Consider the following 16,520-nt stretch of genomic DNA (forward strand, 5'->3'; position numbering starts at 1 on the left):
CCAGCCAGCTTTTGGTTTTATTTCTTTTTCACTACTGTGTATTTGTTTTCTATTCATTCTGCTATTGTTTTAATTATTTCCTTTTCTCTATTTACTTTGGGGTTCATTTGCTTCTCTTTTCCTATGTTTTTAATGTGGCAGCTTTGATGACTGATTTGAGACCAACCTTTCTTATTTTCTAATCTTAGCATAAAATGGTATAAATTTCCCTCTAAGTACAGCTTTAGCTGTATTCTACAGAATTGATATGTTTTAATTAATTTCTTTTTAATTTTCATTTAGTTCACAATATTTTCTTTTTTTAAGATTTTATTTATTCATGAGAGAGAGAGAGAGAGAGAGAGAGAGAGAGGCAGAGACACAGGCAGAGAGAGAAGCAGGCTCCACTGCAGGGAGCCTGACACAGGACTCGATCCCGGGTCTCCAGGATCATGCCCTGGACTGAAGACAGGTGTTAAAGCACTGAGCCACCCAGGGATTCCCCATTTAGGATTTTTATATCCTCTTGATGAATTGATTTCCTTAAGATTATAAAATGTTCCTCTTTATCTCAAGTAATTCTCTTTTTTTCCCCTGAAATCTGCTTTTGTTTGATATTGACTCTCAAGCTTCCTATTGATTAGCATTAGCATGATATATCACTTTCCATCCTTTTACCTTTAATCTTTCTGTATTTTGAAAGTAGATTTTTGGTAGACATCATAGTTGATTCTTGTTTTTTATCCAAATTAACAATCTTTAACATTTTATTGAAGTGTTTAGACTATTCTTTGTCCTATTCGATTAGCAATATGGGCGAGTTTAAATCCTCCACCTTGCTTTGTTCTTTTTCCTCCTCTTTTACTGCTTATTTTGTATTAAGAATGTAGAATTCCACCTATGTTTATTATTTGATTTATTAGTTATACCCTTTTTAATTTTTACTTTAGTGGTTGCTCTAGGGTTTTAAAATATACATTCTTAACTTATGATGGTATGCCTTCAAATAATAGTATGCCACCTCACATTTTATATAAGAACCTTACAATAGCTATTTCCATTTTCTTGCCTAGTCTTGGTGCTGTTGCTGTCATGGGCTTTATATCTATGTATTTTATAAACTCCATTTAAAACAGGTGCCTTTTTTTTTTTTTTTTTTTTTTTTTTTTTTTGAGAGAGAGAGAGAGAGCAAGGGGGGACAGGCACAGAGATAGGGAGAGAGAGAATCTCAAGCAGGCTGCACACCCAGCACAGAGCCCGTGACCCTGAGACTATGACCACCCAATCAGAAATCAAGAGTCACATGCTCAACTGACTGAGCCAGCCAGGTGCTCCCAAACAATGGTCTTTTAAAGAGAGTAAGAATGAGAGAAATTCTTTAATTTTTATCTACATATGCATAGTTTTTAGTTCTTTTTTGTTTTTTAGTACATCCATATTTCCATCTGGTATCTTTTTTTTTTTTTTTTTCTGCTTGAAGTTTTTCTTTTTCTTCTAGTGCTGGTTGGCTGATGATTAACTCAGCATTTATATGTCTGAAAAAAATCTTTCATCCCCATTTTTGAAAGATAACGTGTCCAGATAAAGAATTCTATGTTGCCTTTTCTTTTTCTTTTAGTACTTTAAAGATGTTGTTAATCTTATCTTTTGGCTTGCATTGTTTCTGATGAGTAAGTCTGCTGTCGTTCTTGTCTTTGTTCTTCTGTGTATAATGCATCCTTTTTCTTTTGGCTGTTTTGATGGTTTTCTCTTAACATTGGTTTTAGCAGTTTGATCATGATGTTACTTGGTATGATTTTCTTCACATTTCTTAAACTTGGTATTTTTGAGCTTCTTGAATTTAGAGTTTAAGTTTTTATAGAATTTCAAACATTTTTGGTCACATTTCTTCATATGTATTTTTTCACGCTCCACTTCCTCTTTCCTTAAAACCCTTTCCTAATTAAATTGGGTCCCTGGTCCAATATTCCTGTGTTTTAACTCTCTCTGTAATATGTCTCTTATTTTCCTGCCTCTACCATAGTTCAGGTCCTTATTGTTTCTCTTTTTGTCTTCATAAACTTGTCCCTATTTTTACTCCTCTCCAACCCTTCTTCCGTATTCCACATGGCAATTAACAGTGAATTTTCTAAAATATGTTATGCTTAAAATTCTTCAATAATTGCCTGTTGCCTATAGAATGAACTTAGATTCCATAGCATGGTACGTAGTACATGGTACAGGCCCTTTATCTGTGCTTGCTCTCCAGCCTTCTTTCCTCCTGCGCTACCCCCACCTTACCCATGACACTTTCACCACTTTAGGCCAGTACCATGGAAGTACCTTCAGTTCCTTAAGTATTTGTTTAACAATCATTATTTCTCATCCTCCTAGACTGACTTTTGTGTGGTCAGAGATTAGATTTTATATCCATTCATTCATTCATTTATTCATTTTTTAGAGAGAGAGAAGCACAGGCGGGTGGGCAGGGCAAAGGCAGAGGAAAAGAGAGAGATTGAGTTTTGAGCAGGTTCCATGCTCAGTGCAGAACCTGATGAGGGCTCCATCTCACGACCCTGAGATCATCACCTGAGCCAAAATCAAGAGTTGGATACTTAACCAACTGAGCCACCCAGGTGCTCCAATTACATTTATTTTTAAATACTTAGCAATGGCACATAGTAGGCACTTAATAAAATGTTTGAGTAAATTAATGATTAGCTTATAGTAAGTATTGAGCTCATTCTTAAAATAAATTGAACTCTGGGGCACCTAGGTGGCTCAGCAGTTGAGTGTCTGCCTTCGGCTCAGAGCATGACCCCGGGGTCCTGGGATCGAATCCCACATCGGGCTCCCCACAGGGAGCCTGCTTCTCCCTCTGTGTCTTTGCCTCTCTCTCTCTCTCTCTGTGTCTCTCGTGAATAAATAAATAAAATTTAAAAGAAACATTGAACTCAGATCTAATCATAATACATGTATAAAATGTACTAATAGGGATCCCTGGGTGGCGCAACGGTTTGGCGCCTGCCTTTGGCCCAGGGTGCAATCCTGGAGACCCGGGATCGAATCCCACATTGGGCTCCTGGTGCATGGAGCCTGCTTCTCCCTCTGCCTGTGTCTCTGCCTCTCTCTCTCTCTCTCTCTCTCTCTCTCTCTGTGACTATCATAAATAAATAAAAAATTAAAATCTTTAAAAAATAAAAAAAATAAAAAAAAATAAAATGTACTAATAAAATAGGCACCGTATTTTGAGAGCCTACTATATTCCAGGTACAATGTTAAGTGTTTTCCATACCTTATCTCTCATGCTTCCAACAGCAATGCAAAGTATGTTATCCTCACAAATGACCTAGTGAAGGAAAATTCAGGTTTAGAGAGATTGTGAACAGGCTGTACAGATAGAAAGTGGCAGATTGGCTCTCAGACTCATAGCTACATAGTTTTCTGCCCTTACGCACATAGTAGGAGTTGTCACATCGCCACCCAGAGTTCTAGCTCGTCACCAAGGCTTCCAATAAGACATGATAGCATTACAGTAAAACTTGTATGAGAACAGTGTGGATCCTAATAAGGACTCAGAGAACCGATGTTACAGATGGAGGAAAACGAGAAATCTCTACAAGGCGATTACATGATGTCTGGAAAGATTTCTTTGGCAGGCTGTTGGGCCTACAGACATCCAGCAAATGTGTCTTGTCCCTTCTGTGATATGACTGTAGGAAGGGCGGTCTTGAGAACCATCCTAAGCCACATGATTTGGAATGTTTGCAAGGATCCTACAAGGTTCCTACAAGGATGTGTGGATCGGGGGTTGGGTTCAGGCTGCGACCCGGGGAACAGTGGAATGAAGTGAGGACTCTGTAGGTACCAGCACCAGTGTGTTAACAAAAGACCTGAGAGGCTCATAACTTTGTCATCACGACAGCTTTGGCTGCGGCTGTAGATCGACTGCCTGTTGGGACCTTATCTCTCCTTTGTTTCCCCTTAAGGCTATTAGTGGTATTCAGTTTAACTGCATGCCATCTGCCCCTCCAATTTAAAAATGTCAAGGGTGGGGTGGATGGAGGGACACAGTGTGGGGATCTCCAGGATCCCTCCGGAGGGATTGTCCATTTTTTTTTTTACATAAAGCACCATCTGTGCTACTGAATCCAGAATAAAACTTACAAAGGCATGTTTTTTCCCCCTTTTGAAATTTATGTTATAGGAAATATTTAAAATATAGTTTTAGTGTTTTTATTCTAAAATATTCTGGGGTGTGTGTGTGTGTGTGTGTGTGTGTGTACGCGCATGTCTGTGTATGTTGGCGATGGAAAGGCATTTTGGTATTTGGCAAGAAGAGGGAAGCTTTATTTATAGGAACTCTATTTCCTGGAGTGTTACAGCTAACACTTTGGGTGGATAAGCGCCCAAGGACAATGTGAGTTAAATGTGCACTTGGGGACAATTCTTGATCTGTTCCTCATCACAGTTAAGTTGGGAGTGGTGTGCAGGGCAGTTGACTGTGCCACCCTAATCTTCAGAAGAACCTACAGATCTATATTAGCGTCTCGTTTTACCTGGGTAGATGAAAAAAAAAGGTAAGCTCAGTCAAAAAAAAAAAAAAAAATGCACTGCTAAGGAGCCCACGGTTATGCCACGGGAAGTGGAGGCGGAATGGGGCAAGTGGCCAGAGAGCTTGGGAGGCCTTTGTTCAGGTACCACGGCAAGTTCCTGGCAGCTGGGATGTGAGCTAGTGGGAACTTTTTTTTTTTTTTAGACTTTGTTTTTTTGGAGCAGTTTTAGGTTCAAAGAAAAATTGAGAGGAAGGTACAGAGATTTCCTGTTGGCCCCGTCCCCCTCGCATGCAGCCGCCCCACCCGCGCCTCCGCCCAGAGCCTGTGTGGACCCGCTACACCTGGGCCTCTAGGTGTCAGTGGTCCAAGGCCTTGGACGAGCACACCCTGCCACATTCTCCCCATGATGCTGTCCTACAATTTAGCGTCCCCCCACGATGCTGTCCTACAGCTTAGTGTCCCCCCACGATGCTGTCCTATAGCTTACTGTCCCTCTGCCGTCCACCTCCCCAGCCCACCCTGCGAGCTCCCATCCTTTTACTGTGTCCATAGCTTTGCCTTTTCCAGAGTATCATAGACTCGGAACCAGGCAGCAGGAAGCCCTTCCAGGTCAGCTTCCTTACTAACATGCATTCGAGGTTCTTTCGTGTCACTGTATAGCTTGATAGCGCATTTCTTTTTGGCACTGCCTAGAATATTCCATTCTCCGGATGTACCACAGTTTATCCATTGACCTACTAGAGGACATCTTGGCTTCAGTTTTGGCAATTATGAGTAAAGATGCTATAAATAAAAATAAATATAAAATTGAACTAAAAGAGTTAACATGAAGAAAAAGATGCTGTTAACATCCATGTGCAGGTCTTTGTATGGACCTAAATTTTCAGATACTTTGGGTAAATACTAACGCATATGCTTGTTTGATTGTACGGTAAGAATATGTTTAGTTTTTGTAAGAAACCACCCACCATCTTCCAAAGTGGCTAAAACATTTTGCATTCCCACCAGCAGCGGATGAAAGTTTCTGGAGCCCCTATCTGGTCAGCATTTGGTATTGTCAGTGTTCTGGATTTGGGCCATCCTGATAGGTGTGCCCTGCCATCTCGTTAGTTGTTTAATTTGCATTTCCCTGATGGCCTATGACACGGAACATTGTTTCATATGCTTATTTGCTGTCTCTCTCTCTCTCTCTCTCTCTCTCTCTCTCTGTATATATATATATATATTTTTTTTTTTCCTTTGGTGAGATTTCCATTAAGATCTCTGACCTATTTTTTAAATGAGTTATTTGTTTTCTTACTGTTGCCCAGACTGTGGCTTGTATTCCAATTTGCTTTACTTTTTTTTTTTTCTTTACAGAGCAAAGGTTTTAATTTCAGTGAAGTCTAGCTTATCAGTTATTTCTTTCATGGGCTATATCTTCAGGTATTTTTTTTTTTGAGATTTTGTTTATTCATGAAAGACACGGAGAGAGAGGCAGAGACACAGGCAGAGGGAGAAGCAGGATCCCTGCAGGGAGCTGGATACGGGACTTGATCCCAGGACCCCGAGGTCACACCCTGAGCAGAAGGGAGCCGCTCAGCCACTGAGCCACCCAGGTGTCCCTGTATCTTCACAGTTTTATATAAAAAAGTTATTGTCATACCCAAGGTCATCTAGATTTCCTCTTATGTTATCTGCTAGGAGTTTTATGGTTTTGCTTTTTATGATTTAGGTCTGTGATGCATTTTGAGTAAATTATTGTGACGGGTGTGAGTCTGTGCTAGATTCATTATTTTGCATGTATGTGTATGTCTAGTTGTTCCAGCATCATTTGTTAGAGAGACTGTCCGCCCCATTGTATTGCTTTTACTCCTTTTGCAAAGATCAGTTGACTGTTTTTGTGTAGGTCTGTTTCTGGGCTCTCTCTGTTCCAGTGATATATTTGTCTATTCTTTTGTCAATACCAGACGGTCTTATTATAGTTGTATAGTTGGTCTTGAAGGTGGGTGGTTTCAGTCCTCCAACTTTATTCTTCTCCTCCACTATTATGTTATTTTTTCCTCTCCATAGAAACTTTAGAATCAGTTCATTGATATCCATAAAATAATTTGCTGGGATTTTGATTGGGACAATTGAGTACTTTTAATGTGGTTGTACTTTCTCCCTTGGTCTTGCATGGCATTGTAAAAGAGATTTCTTTTGTTCTTTTTAAAAAAGATTAGCATGACTTACTCTTTTTTTAAAAAAAAAAAAGAAGGCTGCTTCTCCTTCTGCCTGTGTCTCTGCCTCTTTCTCTGTGTCTCTCATGAATAAATAAAATCTTTAAAAAAAAAAAAGAAATTTATTGAAGATATTCTAGGGAGATTTCTAAAATAACAGTGTCAAACACACAGGTTAATCTGTAACTTTAAGTAGGTATGATATTGAATAACCCAACTAGACCAAGAAAGAAAATTTTACCAAGAAATTGCTTCCCAGGTTGGGAATATTTTTGTGTGTGCCTTTGTTGGAATATCAAAAGATAGTTTGTGTACCTTGCAATGACATGTTGAAATGCCATTTTACTCTATGCTTCAGGTAAAAGGAAGGTAGCCATTTATCTTAGAGGTCACTCTGGAGACATACATTTATTCAAGTAGTAGGTGGAAGAAAAATACAGTATTACTTAAATCTTAGGATGCCTTTTGTTAAGTAAGTTGAAAATAAGTCTGTTAAAAGCGGGACTACAAATAAGGTCTTACTGGAATGAAGACACACATTCTTGGAATTGCTCTGCTCTTTCGAGGCTCCTTGATGAACCTTCCAGTAGGGTCTTCCTTGAGCTCATGGTTAGGGTTGATGATGCTTTATGGAAATCATAAGGTAAAGTTCAGGACAGATTGGAAGATTCATTTCTAAATTTCTTTGCTTTTTTGGTTGATTGGTTCGTTATCGTAGATGGTTAATATTTATCCCTTAGGCTGGATATTTTGTCATATTGGCCAGGTTTATCAAGCCAAATGTTTGGAGATTTTTCACATGACTATTTGAATTACTCTGGAATTCTCTGCTCTTGCTTTAAATTAATATTAAATGCAGATTTCTGGCCAAGGTATGCTATCCTTATAGCAAGATAGCAACATTTAGAGTCCTCAAGGATTTTAATCAATAGTTCATTAGACTAACAAATATTTGTTGAGCTCTCATGGTATTCGATAAACTGTCCTCATACATTAGAAGAGTGAGAGATGACTGAGAAGCCTAGGACCTGGCTTCTGTACTCAAGACCGTATATTAAGCAGAGCAGATAATCAATAGTTGTTGAATAAATACATTCATAAACAATGCTCATAATTTCTAAAGGAAAACCAGTAGGACTTTGTTTTGTTCTCTGCTCCATCTCCATAGGTTAGACTAGCCAGGTGTACTGGAAGTCCTCAGTGCATATGTGAATGAATGACCGAATGACCTTGTACTATCCTGGCTGGGTTAGTCAGGGAAGGCTTCATGGAGCAGTGGGATTTTAAATAGAGAAAGGGAGGGTCATGTAGAAATAGAGGATGATATGGAGGCCCCTCAGGAGACACCGGAAGCTGACAGTGGGAGCACAGCAGTGGTGGGAGATCACCAAAGGTCAATTTTAGAAAGCTTAGGAAGATGAGTTTAAATTTTCCTATAGATTCAATGGAGACTAAAAGGGACATTTTAGAAATATTAATCTAGAGGGATTATGCCAGATGCACTGACGAGAGGAAATTGTGAAAAGCACGTTGATGGGGCTTGGTGATTAAATCAATTGATGAGAGAAATGAAAGAGTCAGAGATGAAGACAGTCTTGAGCTTGGTTGACTTCGATAAGAGCGAAAACATGATCAGAAATAGGAAAAGCAGAAGGGAAAATTAACTTTTTTGTGGGAAGATTTTTGTGTTTTAAATCTTTTAGTGTTTGAAGTAATGAGAACATTTCATAGCACACAGAAAAAATCTCAGAAACAGAGATTATTTGACCTGAGGCATTTTAGGGAATGAGTTAGATCAGACTCCAATACAACCTCTGCTCTCTTACTGATGACCTGTCAGTGACGTGATGACTGATGTTATCTTCAAGCTGACTAGGGTAAGGGACAGCCTAGAGAAATGCATTCTTTGGCCTAGGCGCACAGCACAAGTAGGGTGGCAGGTACAGTCATCTCCAGTGTTTTGGAGGGTACTTAAAGAGCATTCCTTTATTTGGAATTTGAGTTTTCCTTTTTTAATGTTTTTATGTTTGGGGGATTTTTTTTTTTTTTTTTTTTTTTGAGAGAGAGAGAGCAAGCATGAGTATGAGTTGAAGGGTGGGCAGAGGGGGAGAGAGAGAGAATCTTAAGCAGACTCCCTGCTGAGCATGGAGGAGCCCCATGCGGGTCTCCATCTCACCACCCAGAGATCATGACCTGAGCTGAAATCAAGAGTCAGATGCTCAACCAACTAAGCCACCCAGGCACAACCTCCCTTTTAAATTTGAAGGGCCATTATACAGATAGTTCCAGATGGGTAACATATTTGGAGGTATTAGCTACACAGTATAAACATCTTATAAGGTGTAATCCTTTAAGTATTACGCAATATATTCATTCATTCTTACTAATAAAAATAGTCCTAAATTGCCTTCACACGTGGTATTAGTAATGAATTTCTTTATCTTTCTTTTAATAATATCCTAACATATTTATGTTTAACGACTTCCACGTAGATATTATGGAGTTGAAGCTTACTGAATTCTGAGCATATTTTGCACCACAAATGTTCTTTCTAGAACATTTGATCATGGGTTTGGGTTGCCATGTTGCCACTTTTGAGGAGAAAGCCATTGCTAAGGCCAAGGCCTCCCTCTTGTAGCAAGTCTAGATGGGTCTTCAACGTATCTCTCATTGGCTTGGATGTTGCTAGGATTGATGGTTATAAACAGAGCTGCTCCTGGATGTGGGTTGAGTAGACGTGGTGGGCTCCGAAGGAGGGTTGGAGACCTTTAGCATATGTGCTTTTGAATTTCAATCCCTGTTATATGTAAGGATAGAAAATAAGTGTCCATCTTCCTGCTCAACACCCTTAGTAACTACCTGCCCCAGACCTAAGAATGCAAGCTCAACACTGGGCTTTTACCTTCTGGAGACCACGGATGACATTCCAAAACTGAGCTGACCTTCACGTGCAAGCACTCTAGTTACCTCTTGTTCTTCCCCAACCTTTTGGAGATGTAATTGACATATAACATTGTGTAAGTTTCATGTATAGAATGTGATGGTTTGGTACATATGTAGATTACAGAAATGTTTGCCACAAAAATATTAAATAACACATCTTTACCTCATAGAATTATATTTTGTTGTTGTTATAGTGAGAACATTAAGGCTCTACTCTCATAGCAACAGTGCAGGTACACGACACAGTGTTGTTAGCTCTAGTTACCTGGGGCCCCTTAGATCTTGGAGTATTCATCTTATAACTGAAAGTTTGTGTCCTTTAACCATCATGCCCTCAAGTTCCATCCATGTTGTCACAAATGTCAGGATTTCCTCCTTCTTATGGCTGAATATTTCATTTTATATAAATACCTCATTTTCTTTATCCATTCATCACTACGCTCATATCTTAGCTGTTGTGAAATATATTGCGATAAACATGGGAGCCCAGATGTCTTGTTGGGATTGTGATTTTGTCTTCTAAAGATATATACTTGGAAGTGGGATTGCTGCATCCCATGGTAATTCTATTTTTAATTTTTTGAGGAACCTCCATACTGTTTTCCATAATAGCTGCACCAATTTACATTTTCATCAACAGTGCACAAGGGCTCCCTTTTTTCCACATTCTTGTCAGTATTTGCTATCTCTTGCTTTTTGATAACTTTAATGGGTGTGGGGAGATATCTCACTGTGGTTGTGATTTGCATTTCCCTGATGATTGGTAATATTGAAGCACCTTTTACCTTTTCATGTACTTGTTAACTATTTGCATGTCATGGAAAAAATGTTTATTCAAGTCCTCGGCCCATTTTTAAACTGGATTGTTTATGTCTTTGCTATTGAGTTGTAGGAGTTCCTCATATATTTTGAATATCAAAATATATGATATTTTATCAGATATATGATTTACAAATATATCCTCCTATTCTGTAGATTGCCCTTTCATTTTGTTGATTATTTCTTTTGCTCTGAAGAAGATTTTTAGTTTGATACAGTCTGACTCGCTGATTTTTACTTTCATTGCTTGCTCTTTAGGGTCATCCAAAAAAATCATTGCAAGACCGATGTAAAGCAGCTTTTTTCCCTTTGTTTTCTTCTAGATGTTTTCTGGTTTTAGGTCTTAGGTTTAAGCCTTTAATCCACTTTGAGTTAATTTTTGTGTATGTGCATAAGCTAGAGGTCCAGTTTCATTCTTTTGCATGTGGATGTCCAGTTTTCCCAGCATCATTTATCAAAGAGACTGTCTTTTCACCATTGTGTTTTCTTGGCTCCGTTGTCAAATATTATGCATGAGTTTATCTCTGGGCTCTAGATTCTGCTCCCTTGGTCTATGTGTCTGTTTTTATGCTAATACCATACTATTTTGACTACCATTAGACGTTCTGTATATGTCTGTTAGGTCCATTTAGTTTAAAGTATCGTTCAGGGGATCCCTGGGTATCGTTCAAGTCCAGTTGGTTTTCTGGCCAGATGATCCTCTCATTGTTGAAAGTAGAATATTGAAATCCCCAACTATTATTTTACTGCTCTCTGTCACTTACTTGGGATCTGTTGATATTTGTTTATCATATTTGGGTGCTTGAATGTCTTTGCCTCCAGTCATCTGCCTTTCTGGGTTAGCAGCTTGGTGGAAGGAGATGAGGGACTGAATGGGCATGAGCCACGAGTCCCGTATGTTTTTTCCCCAGTTAATGGAGACAAGGAAGAGAGTGAGTGGGAAATGTCTAGCATAGGAATAGATGAGAACCAGACCTTTTACAGTAAAATGAAAGATGGAATAGTCAAACCTTGATCATCACTAGCTGGGAAATAAAATGGCTATGAAGTATTAACATCTGGTAATTTACTGTCATCATCCTAACTCTTGAAGAGTTTTTTATTTCTTCAATTGCAGTGATAGCACTGAGATTTAAAAAAAAGAATATTAGTTTTACAAGGTTAAACCAGTTCGTAGCAGTAGTAATCGTCTTCACGGAAGTTCTGCAAGTTTATTAGCAACTAACCTGTGGGCCAGCAGGTTGATTGGGAAAAACGAGTTGATTGGGAAATCCTAATCACCTGACATTTGGCAGTGGCGAAGGAAAAGCAGATGCAGATGTAGTAGGTGCAGTCCACGTGCCAGAGGCTCCCGGTGTGGGCACATGGACTTTCATAGTAGCAAACAGCCATGGATGAAAGAAGAACAAAAATTCTAGAAATGGGAAGCTTCTAGCATGAGGAGGTGGAGTATTCTTAGACTGGGGTTACTGAACTACTTTTCAATCTGAAATCTCCAGGAATAGGCAATTTCCTGTTTCTGCAAATACCGAATGAAAAGCCAAACCTGTGTTCTCGGATGTAAAGGTCCAATTTGCCAGATTGAAGGACACTTGCACTTTTTAGCTAAGTGAGCTAGCCGGCCGTGCGTGCGAGTCCCGGTGGCAGTATGACCTCTGTGACCTCTCTTCTCTGTCGCGGAATGTAGGTGCTAAGAACGGAGGGGAGCCCGACGATGCTGAGCTGCTAAGGCTCAGCAAGAGGCTGGTGGAGAACGCAGTGCTCAAGGCCGTGCAGCAGTACCTGGAGGAGACGCAGAGCAGAGGCAAGCCCGCGGATGGGAGCTCCGGGAAGGCCCGAGCGGCTGACCGGGGTGGTGCTGACGGCGACCAGAGCGGGAGGTGAGGCCCGGGCAGGCCCCCGCCCCGGGAGGCACCTGCTCCCCTCTGCCGGGCCCACGGGCCCGCGGGCCCACCGACCGCCCGCACCGCCTGCACCGCCGGCTCTCGTCCAGTCTGTGGAGACGGCCTCCTACGTCCGTGGCCAATGTGCTTGCGTTTCTGAAGCACCACGGGGGACAAACGGCGCCACGGGCAGCAGGTGCACTGTGGGAGAAGAGGGGCCCAGGTCCCACCTGCCCTCCGCACAGCCCAGGCGGGCGGCTCTGGGCTGTGCCTCCTGGACACAGACGGAAGGCCACCAAGGGCCTGGGCTGGAGGGAGCCCTGCCATCCCTGCTGCCTGGCTGGCAGCTGCAAGTGCTAAACCGAAGACCCTGCCCGTCGGGATCGTCCTCCACCCTGTTGGTCCACAGTGTCTCACGTCTGTCCTCCGTCTGCTGTTGCCACGCGGGGACTTTTATTTACAGCAAATTCGTTTCGTGCAAATGATATATTTTTTGGCAAAATGCAACCACCTTTTCTATAAAACGTGGGCAACAACATAAAGGTTTCTTTTAACCTCCTTTGGTAAGTCGGTGTGCCCTATGTAATGCTTTTCACTGGCATTTGAATGTAAAATGTGTCATATAATTTTTTCTCCCCGCAGGCAAGAGGCCCATTGGACTCCAGGACTTAATTCGTGAAGCTCTGCGGCGAGAAAGGATGGGTCTGAAGTCCAAGGTGAAGCAGATAAAGGAACTCTTGTTAAAACCGGAGACTCAGGCCAGGATAAGGAGGGAGCTTCTGGAAGGAAGACCTGCTAGCAGCCGGCCCGGCGGTGACCCGGGTGACCGGGTGCTCCAGGCGCCCCCCCGCACCCCAGGCCCTGAGCGCGGCCACGCAACAGGCCACGACTGCTCCGCCAGGAGCTGACGATTTCTTGCCAAAGAAAACTGGTTCTGCCCTGTTGTGTTTAGAGCTGACCCTGTGCTTTCGCATGTTTGTTTCTGTAATATCAAGAATCATTTTACAGAAAGGACTTCATTAGCTGTCGCGACATGGTCCTTGGGTTCCCGCAGGTGATGTGCACAGACTGTGAAAAATCATTTACAGACAAAAAAAAAAATACAGTATTTTAATGGTCACTTGCCTTCTGTTGATGTGATTTTTTTTGTTGCTATTAAATCAGAAGTAGTATTGTCCACACAAGTCTCTATCTAGTGTTACTTTTAATGGGAATCTGAATGTTTATTGAACACTAGTACTTGAATGAGCGTTTCTAAGTGTAATTATTATAATTACTAGTTAAGAATGTTTTATAACATCCATATGTATTATTTTTTAATGATCAAAATGTAGTTTGCTTTTTCATTTCTTAATGAATGAATGTTTGGGATTTTTATTTTCTACTTTTCTGAAGATAAGCCCTAGGTCTTACTGTATTCCTTATAACCTGAATTTGTTTGCACTGGTTCATTTTTAAAGAAAATCCTTGAAAAACTCCCCCCACCCCCCCTTGATACTCACTGGTAACGGCTTTTTCTATAAGTCATTGCAAAATTGCTGCTACTAAGAGATCATGATGGAGGGGAAATTATTGGAGATCAAATATGTAATCATTTCATATGTAAAATCCAGTTTACTCATGGATTTTAGCTATTTTTTCACTGGGCAAATCCTACATTTATTTATAAATGAGTTTATGCATTTTCATGCGTTTTAATAAATGTATCGTTTTCCCTTGTTGCCTCTCCTCACTTTTTTCCTCATTCATGGAAGTGGGTGCTGTGTTGGTGTAAGGAAGTCCTAAGCAGGAGCTCTGGTAGTTTCAGTGTGTTTTCACCATTACTTACACGTCCTTATTCTTCATGCTCGGACAACACCATTGCCAGAGCACCGTCAACTTCAGAATTTTAAATCACCTCAAATCACTTAGCTTCACAGAGAATTAACAAAACAACGCCAAACACAAAGAAAACCCAAATAGCACCCCACAAACTGCTAATTATGTGCCAGGGAAGTGACAGCAGGAGCAAAGATGAAAGGAGTGAGGCCTTCCAGCTGGAAGGCAGGGAGCTGCCTACCATGAAGTCCCTTGATGGTGGAGGGCTTTCCTGCTCCGAGACAGCTTCCTTACATAAACCTTTAAGATAGGAAGCAAAGATATTTTGGGGCTTGCCTTGATTTTCAAATGAAGAAATGGCCTTTAGGAGACTGAGTGCCTAATGCAAGGCCTCTGCTGTTAGGGAGCTGGCCATGAGCTGCAACCCCGGGGCCCCATCTCAACTTTCCGGGGCAATTTTCACTGTCTCATAATCCAGGTTAACAGGATTTCAGGAGAAAGAGCTCTTCTCAGCCTGTATCCATAAATAACCTTTATTCCCAAGGAACTCCTCCAGTCTTCCCAAACTAAGTGAAAGGCTGAGGGAGTGTCCTGTTTGCAATCTGGGGTTACAGGTCTCTTAGGTAAGAATCATTGCTTCCATTGGTTAGATGCCTGCGTGCCAGGTGATTTAGGCAGGTCCTTACTTTTCTTCCCTTCACTGACCCTGCTAGGAAGGTACTAGGATTGTTTTACAGATTAGGAAGCTAGGAAACAGGGTGGGGGGCTGGGGTGTAAATGGTTAAGTGGCTGTAAAGCTAAATGGCTATTTATAGAGCTAATAAAAGGTGGGGCTAAATTTAGACTTGGATCTTCAAAGCCACCGACTTTCCACAATGCAACACTTCCTCTCTACCACGTTAAGGACTAACGGGCAACCAAGGGGGTCACTTTCTTATGACTCAGCCAGCTCCCTGAAGCCCTGAAGTTCTATAACATCAGAGTTGTCAGCTGATAGGATGGAACTGGAGAGGACGGATCCCCAGATATTTAATTTAGGGTTTAAAAATTCTAATTCTTACCAATAAAATCTTCCTTTAAAGAAGGTTTCTGAAAATAATGGAAAATATACGGCAAAACATGTTGTTTTCTTCATGGATCCATTCTAAAAACCAAAGAAGAATTTGTAAAAATCTAAGTTTGGGATCTGAAATATTCAAAATGACCTTTCCCCACTAATCAGAGTCATAGAGTAATTGCTTGTAGGGTTACATCACCAGAATATGTTGTCCTAAGATGGTATTAATTGGTCTTGGTTTGGTCCAGGACATGCATTGTGGCTTCTGGATCGTCCACCACTGAGAAGTGATTTTCTTTATTAATACAGACTCTGTGCCCAGCACGGATCCCAATGAAGGATCCCAATATGGGTTGAACCCACAACCCCGAGATAAAGACCTGAGCTGAAAATCAAGAGTTGGATGCTTCACATTCTGTTCCATGCGTGTTAGTTCCCATCTTGAGGCAGGGAAACTGCGATGGTACCTATGTTTATAACAAAAGTCCAACATCTTTCAGTCACTGGAAAAATGGTAGGTCCTAGATAACTACTTTAAGGGGTGTTAAAAAGTTATATTTTCTTTTTTTTTTTTTTTTAAAGTTATATTTTCAACAGCAGGACAAGAGTCCGTCAGCTTTGCACTTGGCCTGTTTGCAGAACGTTCTCTCACCGTATCAATCCACTTCTCGGTCTAGGCTAACTACCGCCCTGTGAGACCTGCCGACTCGGGAGCGCAAGCATGCTTAGGATTCACACTGTTCTCTCCAAACCCCAGTGTGCCCCCACCCAGCTATTCCAAACACCAGGTGTTCTCCCAAGGAGGTAAATCAATCAGTGTTAACTGCATATTCTACACCTCATTTCAGATCTATGACCAATAAGATACGTTTGCACTTCCGCACACACTCACAGATGCATAAACCGGCTACCATGTTATGTGACAAATTCAGATTTATTTCATTAAGTAATTAAAGACAATAAACCTATAGTATGTCCAAACGTAACTCGGATGATCGATTGTTATCCATTGTATTCATCATGTTCAAAAATTCTATTATAATAATTTGTTCTTTGGACAAATTGTAGATGCATTTCTGAATTCCAATCTTTCTCAGGTAAAGAGAACCCATATAAAAAATAAATAGATCCAGTGTACTTTAAAAAAAAATAGTTTCCAAGTCCCTACATGAATTTGATAGCAGCACGCAGGCTAACAACACAAAACCTTGTATTATTTCACTCATAGTAAACATGAATATTAAAGAAATTCACTTTGAGTCAGCGAATTTAAAATTCTGATACA

The 16,520-nt window shown here is 40.7% G+C and overlaps 1 protein-coding gene across 5 annotated transcripts in view; it reads left to right on the forward strand.

Annotated features, from left to right (window-relative positions):
* Positions 1-14,081, forward strand: part of AKAP7 (A-kinase anchoring protein 7) — a 127,327-nt gene extending 113,246 nt beyond the window's left edge. For 2 of the 5 annotated variants that reach the window (XM_038526791.1, XM_038526792.1), the window contains 2 exons: positions 12,165-12,281; positions 13,003-14,081. In XM_038526791.1, coding sequence (XP_038382719.1) covers positions 12,165-12,281; positions 13,003-13,268 — 383 coding nt within the window. In that variant the 3' untranslated portion in view covers positions 13,269-14,081. Of the gene's footprint in view, positions 1-12,164; positions 12,358-13,002 lie in introns of all 5 variants that reach the window. The other 3 variants (XM_038526793.1, XM_038526795.1, XM_038526794.1) reach the window with 2 other exon arrangements.
* Positions 14,082-16,520: the final 2,439 nt, after the last annotated feature.

This window comes from Canis lupus, chromosome 1, assembly GCF_011100685.1.
Source record: "Canis lupus familiaris isolate Mischka breed German Shepherd chromosome 1, alternate assembly UU_Cfam_GSD_1.0, whole genome shotgun sequence".
NCBI classification, from domain to species: Eukaryota; Metazoa; Chordata; class Mammalia; order Carnivora; family Canidae; genus Canis; species Canis lupus.